This window comes from Vanellus vanellus (assembly GCF_965231255.1).
Source record: "Vanellus vanellus genome assembly, chromosome: 6".
Lineage (NCBI taxonomy): Eukaryota > Metazoa > Chordata > Aves > Charadriiformes > Charadriidae > Vanellus > Vanellus vanellus.
Genome location: NC_138911.1, coordinates 25,870,462 through 25,882,911, shown reverse-complemented (window position 1 = coordinate 25,882,911; position 12,450 = coordinate 25,870,462). Strand labels below are relative to the sequence as shown.

Sequence of the window (12,450 nt, the reverse complement as noted above, 5' to 3'; positions counted from 1 at the left end):
TAACCTCTCACACCAAAAAAACCCTGCCACTTTCCACACCTCCTTGGGCCTGCCATCAGATGTTTGTAACAAAAATGTAAGTAACACAAGCTTGCAAAATGCTTATGGATAAAAATGAATTTTTAGTCTGAAATGCAGCCCTGTTTCTCAGCTTTAAACAGTTACATCATATCTAAAACATGGATCATTAAAGAGAGCAATATTTCTATGGAGCGTATGATCTCTTTTCAAAGAGAAAAGGCACTGTCATGTTGTTAAATAGCATCACTCTCAGTATCCTTGCTTCCCAGAAACTGGGAAGTTAACAGCATCTAAAGGAGTCCTTTAGCGGCAGATGCATTATTATCTATCTAGTCAGCAAACAGAAGTGTATTTATACAGGAAGTTACTTGCTCTAATTATCAATCATCCATTTCCAGCTTCAACACTCAACCTAGGGAAAGTAAGAATCAATACAGCTGCTGTACAGAGCTAGCCAATATTCTTGGGACACCCATTCTAAGTAGTATCAAGTTCAAAAAATAGCACGTGACACTTGAATGCAGATGGTTTGTTGCATTTGCAAATGGAAGCAGCAGGTAAGGATAACGAGGAGGAGCTGGAAATACAGTATACACTTGATAGCAAGAACTGAATGTTTGCCAGCACTAAGGGCAATATGACAAATTAAAATAAGATTCTTTTATTGGCTAAAATAACGGCATTTTGATGATTCATACAAAGACGCTCACTGAAACATGCTTTTCCTGTTTTACTTGCTCAGTAATAACAGCCACGAATACCTCATTGCTGATAAGCTGGCACTAGAATATTGATTCATATTAAGTTTAGGCTTCCCACAACTTCTACGGAGCCCACTTGGAACTGTAAAAAGGAAAACCCTGAAGTTGTGGAAGGTAGGCTAAGATCAATAGGAACTAGCAGAAAACATCTCTAAGCGTGCTCCTCGGTACGCCCCTGCAGTTGCACAGAATCCGGTACACCACGCGCAACTCTCATACCTGATCTTTTATAAAATCTTTTATTTGATGCTCATTCTAATTGGTCTACAGTAGTCTGTATGAATTCAACTAATTGAACATGGATGATGAAAGCCTAACAAGTGCTTTTTCAGTCTCAAAGACCGAACGGCAGAACTTAGCTGGAATCTGAAGTTTCAAAAAAAACTGTCAGAAACTACAACATCAAGTATGTTACATATGTCTATTGCCAGAATTCCTTCAATAACAGCTGACTGAAAAAGTCTGTCCAGGCACCTCAACTGCTTCAACTTAGAACTATCTGTTCAGAACAGGTGCTTTCTACTTACATTACGATTTTTATATTGGTCCACAGTAATGCACAGAATTCCTCTTACATAAAACAAAACAGAATATTGTTTTCTAGGACATTATTTAGAGCCCAGTTTTGTGAAGCCGAGTTTATTTAGCTAAATTTCTAGACTTTCTTGGGAAATAACATTGCAAAATGTTCATAAGATGATTCATGGAAGACTAAAACCATTATGAATTAGTTCTGTACCTAATCGAGGAAAATGGCATTAAGTCCATCGCCAAAAAGCCAAATTAATTCAAACCCTAAAGAGAAGTTAAAACAACCCATTCCCACCAGTGCTGACTATTAAAGGCACAGCATGCAAAAAACCTGCCACTGAAGGCTTGCTTACTATTTTTTTTTAAAGTTAGCACTTTCTTAAGATACTGTAATCCACAGGAAATTCAGGTTCCTATCCCCAGTGTTTTATATTAATATGTCCATTAACAGTATCAAACTGAAATACAAGGATGATTATTGCAGTAATACCCATAAGCTTTATAGTCTGTATCTTATTCCAAGTTCATCAGCAACTTCGCTCCAGAAACCACTACCAATACAACTACACAGAAAGTACATGTTCCTTCAAATACACTTTCCATTTTTATAAAACTGAAGCAAAAAAAGGAATCAAGCTACCACACACAATTTGTAGCTTGTTGTGTATTTACTAACAGTAATGCATTTATACACTTTTATACTGTTTATGTGGTAGACAAAAGGGTTTATTCAGTTGTCTGAAACAAACGTGATGAAACATCAATGGAAAATTCTATCACAGACTATTTTCTTGAATTTCAGAACTAGCAATTTAGACAAATACAAATGAAAGGGCAAACGTATTTGGCTGATGGAGAAAACCAAAACATATCCTGTCTACACAAATATTCCCAGCAGCAGACACTTGGACCACAATGTTTATTTTAATGGATGCAGAGTGAAAAAAAAAATCTTTTTTTTTTTTTTCCTATAATAAAAAGACTAAAAGCTTTGAAATATTAATACTATACATAAAGTCATGGGCCTGCTGACATTACTGTTGGTCTGACAGGCTTCTTGCATACCATGTGTGGCTGAGAATATATGCAAAACTCAGGCAAAGACACATAGAAGAGATCACATCCTCTAAACCCAGAGAGCACTTAAGATCAGCAAAATGATTCTATAAAGCTTTAAGGTTCCAGATTAAAATCATCATCATCATCATCATATGTGGTATTTTCTCTCTGCTATTTCACATGTAAGATCCAATGTTTTTACCATCATAAGCACTCTGAAAACTTAACGTTTGCACAGGACATCTGTGTTGCTCATACATTCATCTGTTGTAGTTGTATTTTTTTGCTAAGACACTGCTCATATTTTGAGTTCAAAACCAAAAGATTAGACTCTTGGTTTCCAATCTCAGCCAAAGCACAGCATTTTCTGACTTTGGTGCATAGATTCAGCAGTGACCTCAAAAGACAAAGTAAAGCTTCCACCTCTTTACACATTCCTATGTTTATGATATCTCCCAAATAGAAACTGTGGGAAGGCAGTGTGTTCAACTAAGTGAAATAAAGGCTAAAGCACAAGACCTTCTTGAATCACTTCCTTGCCCTGACGCTGAATTACTTAATGATGGTGAAGACTTCAACTCTGTGTACCTGCTTCTAAAGCTGTAAAATGGGAATAACCAGTTAATCTACTGGTTATATAGCCAGGATACATACATATTTGTAAATGTTTTGAAGGTACTCAGATTAAATTAAACCTATAAAAAGCAGTTTCCTTCATTATTCATATTTTACTTTGATTTCAAAGCAGATGCTAACTTTCTAATTAGAAATCTCGTCATCTACCTAATAATAATGACACAAATAATGCCACTTAAATAGCAGTTTTAAACTATAGGTCTCAAAGCATTTTATCTAAGACAATATTGTTGTATTCATTTTATAGACGTGGCAACTGAGGCACAGTAAGAAATGAGCTGCTCCCATTCAGCAGGCAGAAGTTGTGTCTGGTCAGTGTTCCAGCTACAAGAACTATTGGCCCAAGAAAAATAATGGAAACATTGGGTTTTTTAGTGCTCATTAATTTTTGTTTATTTCTCAAGAACCTTGTGACACAGCCTATCTGTCCTTCTCTGCATTCAGGTACCAGTATACCAAAACTCACGGCACACAGTTAGGTGACTACAGTTTAGTCATTTAAGCTTGTACTAGTCACCTTGTGCTTCCTTCAGACTCGGTGAAGGAAAAAAGGGTTACTTCTGGAGGGATGATTTAATAAAATTCTAAAATAAATACCTAACGGAGGCTAGATGGAGGCGCTTGTTTGTTTTCACTAAAGGAAACGCAGAGTGATGAGCTCAGACTTGCACACATAGCGCTCAAACATTTTAAAGTACGAGAGTGGTCCTCGCAAACACATAGGACAAAGGTAAAAACATTCTTTAAATTGTTACTGATTTCTAGACCATATACATGTAGCTACTTTTTCTCCAACTTTGTATGCTTTCCAGTCAGGTGTTCAACTAATAAATAAGCAGGGCAACCGATTATCAGCCAATGTAACACAAAAAATGCCAGTTGTATCAGAGCTGCATCTGCCCTGGCAGACCTGGATTTGCAAGGAGTTTGTTTTCCATACATTTTGCACACTCCCCATACATGTTACCATTCCACAGGGCAGGAGACGAGATCAGCTACAGCCTCGTACCTGCACTGAGGAATGCTCAGCAGTACTGATGGCAGAATGACCACAATTCAGTCTTGTGAATTGTCTGACAAAATTCACCATTAATTCATTTTCAGATCCTGCCGACAAATATATCTTTTCACACAAACTTTACTAAATGCTGAGGACAGGCAAAAAAGGATTTTTATCTTATGCAATGTCACACTTGTTGAGGGGTGCAGCATCTTAAATTTTGTATAATATTTAGAAGAAAATACTTCAGTTTTATTCTGTTTTCCTCTTAAGTCCTGAGTTTCTTATCTTCATTACATAAAGGCATTATTACAAGTACATAAGCATTCATTTAAAAAAAAAAAAAAAAAACAAAAAAAAACCCACACCAAACAAAAAACCCAAAGCCCAACACTAATTTTAGAATTTGCATGTACTTCAAAACTTTCCATTCTTAGGCACAGATTCCCCTCTATTTCTAATACATATTGCTTTGACAACAATGTAAGTTTCAATTATAGTACTTTTCTGGTGTTGACAGAGGAAAGAGAGAAAGGAGCAGCCACATGTCATATTCATGTGGCACTACACCAGCTACATCTCAGGAAACCTAAATCCAATTCTCAATTTACTCCACATAATCACTAAGGAAGACAACTCGGATGTCCTTCACCCAGCCCTCCCACTTACACATGCAAAACAAAACAAACACACAAAGGGTTGCAACAACAAAAGCCAATATTTGCTTCTGTACCGAAACGTGTCCCTTACATGGAAAGGACCAGGAAAGACAGCACTTGATGCTCTAGGAGGTTAAGCACCTCAGCTTTACTATAACCAATTAAAAGCGAATAGCCATAAAAGTGCAGATACTACTGTAGGGTAATAAACCAGACTTTATCAGTGACAGTGGTGCACATTACAAACTTCAAACTCATTCCTTGCTCTAATCCATCAGAAACTTCCTGGCTTTAACAGGCTATAAACAGCAGAAGCTTTGAAGTCCAAGGATTAGGATCACTAATAGACAGACTGAACGAGAGACTGGCTGAAGAGCCAAGTGGAATGCCCTGCATGGATCTGGAATAAAACAAGTTAATTTAATCAAACCGACCTCTCTCTAGCCATAGGCCAAGAGATTACAATGGTTATAACAGCAATAAAGGGACACTAGAAACAAATAGTTATTTGCTTCAATGCAATGCTTAGGCTAATGTAAGCGCAAAACTGTCTTGCTTTCAACTGTGCTCTCAAATCCACAATTTTAAGTTCTACAGGCAAAGGCTTTTTTTTTTTTTGGAAGCTAGTTGATGACTTAGTGGTAATTGAGGCAGAAAAAAATTAAGCATGCTTTAATTTTCAAGAATTTCTAAATGCAAGATTAATAGAATGATTTAAGAAAAAAGATCACTGTAATGATTTATTTGCTTCAATTCTCCTGTATCTCAGACTCAAGGGAAATGTGAAAAGAATTCATTTGTGTTAAACCCACTCACATTCAGTGTTCATGTAACTGAATGTAACACCAAGCATTTTTGCTTTTAGAAAAAAAATTCTTACTGCAAAAATTCCAGTTACCATCAATTTATACACAACACTTCTCACTCTAAAGGACTACAAAACATTTAATAAACCACTAAGCTTGAAGTGTTTAACACAGCAGTATTACAGAACACTTTTTAAAGCAAACAATTAAGCTACTCTGATTTAAACTGGAGCAACTTGCCAAAATGGCAAATGAGCCAAGTGAACGGTAGCAATAGCTTGGCTCTGAGAAGCTTTAGAAGATGGTAAATTGAGACAAGTGGTCAGGGATTAATTTTTACATTTTAATCTTGCTGCTATACAGAACAGTGGAAAACAGCAGCAGCTGAAGCCTCTGAAAAGAGAATTACAAAGCAAGGAGTCCTAACGACACTCATCATTCACTGTAGAAGACAGAAGAATCCGCAAGGTTCTGTACCACCAAATAAAGCATTTTTTGGAACTATTATTCCTAGAAGGCAGCATTTATTCTCCCACAAAATGGGGTGGCCATTTTCAGATAACAATGACAGATTCATATGTACAGCGTACAGGAAACAAACTCATTTACTGCTACTATATTTACAGTATTTAATCAAGAATGAGAACCGGAGGCTTTAATTGCCCAGAACAATACTCAGGATTTTAGCATGAGTGTTTGGGACTTGGAAGCAGCTCACCCTCGGAAGCAATAGGCATGGAAATAAAACGAGCAGTGCTGGAGCGGTTGTCTGGCACTGGAGAGGATTACCACAGGCTGAGCCTCGCTACCTTCCTTTACATGGGGCAATGCCTCCTGGCTCTCCCATTTACTCCATGGTGATTTTGTAAAGGAATTTACCAACATCAGGACCTACACTTCCAGCTGAGGATCTGGGAGAAGAGTAAGAGCAGCATGGTCTCACGAGGCAGACAGCCCTGGTCTGGGATACAAGGGAGCTGGTGGGAGGCAGAGCAGCCACTGCACATGCAGTGGTGTTACGTGGAAGGAGATGGAGAAACACAGGATTAGGATCTTGGGTTTGAAAACACAGGCAGCAAGCTGTGAGGACTGGGCAGCCTGAGACTGAAGTCCTAGCATGAGGGGATGCTAGGGGATGCATGCCAGGCCAGCAGATAACCATGGCAGCAAAGCACACCACAGCTACTCTAAGTGAAACAAATTAATCCAGAGATTTACAGCACTGACTTCACACTGGAGTCATTAATATACTTCTGAAACCAAATCGTCTTCCAAAAATCTACACATTTACATCATTTGGGAAAAGGTCTGTGAATGTGGGGGTGTATTTAACACAAGGTGCGTGAATTATTTTACAATAACCATGAATTGAAAAATTTAAAATACCATGCAGATTTCACCACATTCATAAATAAAGACTACAAAAAGCAACATAGTTATCATATGTGTTGGAAACAGAAACATTTAAACAAAGGCACATCTGTCTTGTCTTACTGGGCTAGCTGTAGCATTTTCACAAGATATTCTGGTGGTGTGGGAACTTCTTTCAGACACCCAAAATGTCCTAAGTTTTCATTTCATGAATGAAAATATTCACTTATTTCATAGCTCCAAGCATTCAAACTACTTTGCTGCTCTGAACCCATTTGCCCTAGAAAATTGTCTAGCTGAAGTAGTATTCACTACGATGAGACACTGTCTACAGAGAAATAAAACCAAGCGTTGACAAATCAAAGATGGGTGTCTCCTTACCACTCCCCAAAATAAAGTTAAGGACAGAAATGTTTCTATAACTATGGCATCCGTTACCTTTGATTCAAAATTTAGCAGCACAACCACTGGTACGCTTTTTCCTTTGAATCTACTTTGGCTTTTCTTATTTCATTTTCAAAAACATTGCCACAAAAAAAAAAACCAACCCAAAGTTATTATTTTGAAAGTAACCATGGAATAGTTTTTAAAGACATATTAATGAAGTAGAAGAGAGCTTCTGTAACAGGTGCAAGAAGGCATACTACTCCCAGTTTCACCCTCCTCCACCACACCTACCATGGCGTCTTACCTTCTGGTGGATTCTTATTCTGGTTGTTCCAGACAACTAACAATTTGGATAGACTAGGCACTTTAGACACCTCTGTGATGACTCGGAAAAGGCTCTCCACCCTGTCATAGGTGAGAACTATGGCTGTGAAACCTTGGGACTGAGGTGGGATCAGTGGAAGGAAGAGTGGGTTGCTCACACTGCTCCATTTCTGTGAAGGAAAATAAGAGAACAGGATAACAACTTGATTAACATGAATTATTACAGTAGGGAGTAATTCACATAGCCAGAACCTAACCATCAGGTTTGGAATTTGCTCAGATCAGGCAGGTTGACTCTCCAATTCTGGCAAAAGTGGACTTCAGCAATTTCTCAAAACCTTTATTCCAATCTCTTTCTTAATTCAATTTTCATTTTTGCCTAGCTGTAACATTGCAAACGAGAGGTTTTAGGTAAAAAATAATGTGGAAGAGGCAGCTAGATTTGTGGAAAATGAAAACCATGGTGAATTTTGAACCCAGCTAGCATGACTCAATTCTCATTTACTAATCACTATTTCAAGACATTTATATTTGTAGTCAGGACTCAATAAACAAATAGAAACTTAATCAGCACTACGATTACAGAAGTGAAAAAGAATTAACAATAAAACCAAAGCAGCAAAAACTTAAACCTGGCATAAAATGTGTACCAAAGCAAAAAAGTCAAAAGCAGGCACTAAGAGGAATAATGTACTAGCTTCCACAAAACCGTGTTTGTTCAATGGTGAAAAAAACTACCTATTGAATTTAAAAAAAAAAAAAGGCATGAGATGCAAAGATGAATTTCAGAGAGTTATCTACTCCTCGTGAATTTTAACTAGGGCATCCCTTTTAAGACTTTAAAGGTCTTACTTCAATATACTGCCAGCATAAGGAAGTCAGCTTAGCTGGCAAAAGACAAGACAGACAACTAAATTCTCAGTGAATGTGCCAACCTCCTTTGGAGCCGACAACGTGGGGGAGAAAGCAGTGAAGGGACCATTCGACAGGAATGAAAGCACCAGCATTTCAGTTTCAATTTTTCCATTCCAGCTGACATTCCAGTCAGGGGTTGAACAGAGAAGCAAAGGGAAAAACAAGACCTTTCGGGACAAGGTGGAAAGGGGAGTTGGGAAAGCAGCAACTGAGTGATGCTGTTTTGCAGGGAAGTCTTGAATCCCAGCCTGTAAAAACTATGAGCACTCATAAGAGGTTAGTAACTGCCGGCAGTTAACAGAAATACTGTGAGAATCTCCAGCTAAACTCGTACCATAAGCCTGCTTCTATCAGGAGGAAAGCAAGTTTTACAGCCTGAAAGTTATCAGCTCATATTTGCAGGAAATAAACTTTGCAATTTTCGGTTTCCTTATTTAGTCTTTGGGTTACTTTATGCACCCAACAATTACCCTCCTCATGTTTAGTGGTTAGACACCTCTAACTAGAATAACTTCAAGGATGAGGAGAATAGGGAGCCTATTTACTAAAAGAAATCATAACATTTTGACCATTTTGGCAAAGGAGGAAAAAATATGATATGAATATGATTTACTTCTACAAACACATCAACACTGAAGGGGGGGGGATAAATATGTGAGGTGAAAAAGAGAAACAAAGTTAAGCACAGCATTGGCACACTGTTTTATCCAAGACAGTCTACGGGTGCGTTCCAGGCAAGGTTCTGTCAAGCAGGAGTAATACCCTTTAGTAGACTTCCTGAAACAGTTGGAAAGAAGGACTAATCTTCAGCTACACGTACTTTATCAAGTCTGGTACAGGTAGCATTCAACATAAACTGAAGTTCCTAATGGAAAGCGTGAAATTCTAGTTTTTACCCAAGAGGAGTAACAGGATAATGTAGAAATAGTAACAGCATAATATGGAACTTTGGTTCATAAAAGGGATGTGGCTACCTGTGATAACAGAGGACTACACTCAGTAATTCAGAAAATATATATCCATTACTTTAGCAACTGATACGTGCAAAGACAAATCTGCTTTCAGATTATTACATTTTCTAAAATTAAAGCTTTTATACATACTTTTGCTAATTTTACTAGAAGACCGGTGGCAGATGGGGACAGCCATCTGATTTTCCTCCAGCTTCAATAATTCCTACAGCAAATCACAATCTAAATGTTACCAGAGCATAATCCATCTCATTAAAGCTTTACAGACTCGTTTCCACACAACCCCCACCCCAAGACTGCTATTACCTAAATGACCCTTGTAATGTCGAGCAGCTTCTTAAAACAACTTTCAGAAACCTCTTTTCATTAATACTTGAAGCAGAGGTTTAACATCATACTCAGCAGAGTGCCAAGAAAATCTTATGTTTCGGCCCTACAAGAAAAAATAACGGGTAAAGTAATCTATGGACAATGCTGTATTCACTACTTACGGGTGAGCATTGCCACCTAAATTAATGGCTCCCGCTTGAAGTTTACCTAGCAACTTTTTCTCTCTGGCCACAGCATTTCCTGACAAATTACTTGCTATAATATTCTTGCAAAATGATTATTCTTCTTCTAAGACCATTTTAGGTACTTACAGAAAAAATACAAATGCATGTGTGCAAGCATTATTATGATGAAACTTAGGATTATTATGAAAAAGTATGATGCTTTCTCTTAAAAAACTAAGTTTTAGGTACAATACCTAAATTCCAACTTTTACTACTTTCAGAAAGGCATGAAAATTCTCCCCTGCTGCTTGTAACATAGGAAAAATAAGGCAAACTTTGAGGTGTTTTTGCTCATGCATCTACTAAAGGATGACGGAGGGAGGGAAAAGCCTGTAGACACATACTAATGGATGGGAGAACCAAGCCTCTCATTTGAGAAAAACATTTCAAAAAGGCAATTAAGCATCTCTCAAGTGCCATTAAGAGCCAACCCCCTGCTGCCTGCCTGAAGAGTGTGTCTACAGTCTGAGACCTATTGACCCCACTTTCTGCAGGAAATCAGGCAAATTCAAGCCTCCATAATTTGCTAAAGTCTTCCAGATTTCTGCTTGGGAAAAGCAAACCATACAGGCAATTAATTCAACAGCAACCTAATTAAATCCCCATTATGGCAGCAAAGCATGAAATGGATAATGACATAGGGATGGGTTCTCCCAGTCACTGCTCAAGAAACCAAGTGGTGAAGGAACATTTGCTCTAGTCCCATCTTTATTAACATTCTTGACAGAAAGTCACTGGAACTTTCACTCTCAGAGAGAAGAGCAAACAGCAACATCGGACTGATCATCCATCACCTTTCTTTGACTGACACTCAGCTATGGATGAGACTTCACTCTTGCCCTCCCAGCTAAAATCATTAGAGGAGCCAGGAGAATTGACCTAAGATTAATAGGTTGTTTGCTGTGAAACATTTTTATGGGCAAAAAGTATCAAGTTCAAATGCCAGTTTCCTAAGAGTAACGTCACTTAAGTCTCGCAGCCTCAGTTGTCTGACAGCTCTTTGCAGTTCACATGAAAAGCCAAAGCAGTGGGACCTCAATGACAGTGAGAACTTGGGGATGGCCTGAAGCTGAGGAGAGAGAATTCAGGAACAGGTACGTATACAGGGAAGGATTAAGACTGTTGCAGCTGTCCTGTGCATGCTTTCTGCAAGCGTGCATGGGTAATAATGCCTTAGAAATAAGGCACCTTCCTTTACTATAGATACAAATATTGCTCTCCCTCTTGGTCATTAAAAACAACCTGATGCGATTTTTAGGAAAGTTAATACATTAAGGACAAGGTATCAAGGGACTTGAATTCTCATTATGAGGGAAGTTCAAGGTTGGACTCAATGTGGAGTCTTGCCGGCTCACGTTAGCAGAGAACTTTTAAACAGACCGTTCTTAGCAGGGTACAGAAGTGAGATAGATAGAAGCCTCAGGACGTCAATGAACACAACTGGACTGAGAACTGGCCAACCTTTATAAATGTTACAGAGCCTCAAACATATTGGCAAAATACCAGACGTAACTAAGACAGGGTCCTACCCCAAAGTTTATTTAGGTGTACACTAAGTACCATTGAACAAGACCTGAAGAAAGACACCGCAGACACACTACAAACTGCATCACAGAATGGTCTCTAGGAAAACAAAGCTGTGTAATAAGATGTCCCATATTACAGAAGAGGGTAGAGTACTTGCCAGCTATCATTTAGTGGGAAAACTCAGCAACAACACTTTAGAAGAATAAAATTTCATTGCTCCCATGAATAAGACAGTGGGTTTTCCTCCCTGTGTATTTTATTTCAACAACTGGACTCACTTCTTGTTGTAACCAACATATTAGTGAAACCACAGTTTGAACGACTCTTTTAAAAGCACAGAGGTAAGGATAACAGCGTGATAAACTTAAACAGTAGCTAAGCAGTTCTTCTATACATCTAAAGAAAGCAGGGATATAAATCCCCTGCCTCTGTGGGTAAGGCTTTTTCAGCTGGGTTGTTCTGAATATCAATCTAACCTCAATGTGGTTTCAATTATGAATTACCAGACCAAAAAAAGCCTTGATTTATTCTATTTTGCTCCAATTATTCATGATAAGTTTCTATCAAATACTTTGAGAAAGTATTTCATCATGTTTCCCATCCTCAAGTGGTCATAGGGCAAAACCAAAGGAATTAACCCTCTCTATTTCTCCAGAGCCAACTACAGTGCTTACACTCCGCAGAATCACAAGCCCAGTTGCAGTGCCACCATTTCATGTTTTGATGAAGATTATAAACCCTCCTCAAAAACATTTTAGCCATAAGAAACACAGGAGTTTCTACCTATTCCTTCTTGAGTGATGAAATCTGATACCGTCACGAATCATGAATTTTGGTCGCCAAAATACATCATGTAACTGTAACACTAAGTTATTCAGCATCTTTTTTTGTTTGTTTGTTTAGCCACTTTAGTCTAATCAGCTGTCTG

The 12,450-nt window shown here is 38.2% G+C and overlaps 1 protein-coding gene across 1 annotated transcript in view; it reads right to left on the bottom strand.

Moving 5' to 3' along the window:
* EXT2 (exostosin glycosyltransferase 2) overlaps window positions 1-12,450 on the bottom strand; it is a gene marked incomplete at its 5' end in the record, with an annotated part of 77,910 nt that overhangs the window by 24,921 nt on the left and 40,539 nt on the right. Inside the window, one exon of the mRNA XM_082485291.1 lies at window positions 7,536-7,725. Within this exon, the coding sequence (XP_082341417.1) occupies window positions 7,536-7,725 (190 nt within the window). The remainder of the gene's footprint in view (window positions 1-7,535; window positions 7,726-12,450) is intronic.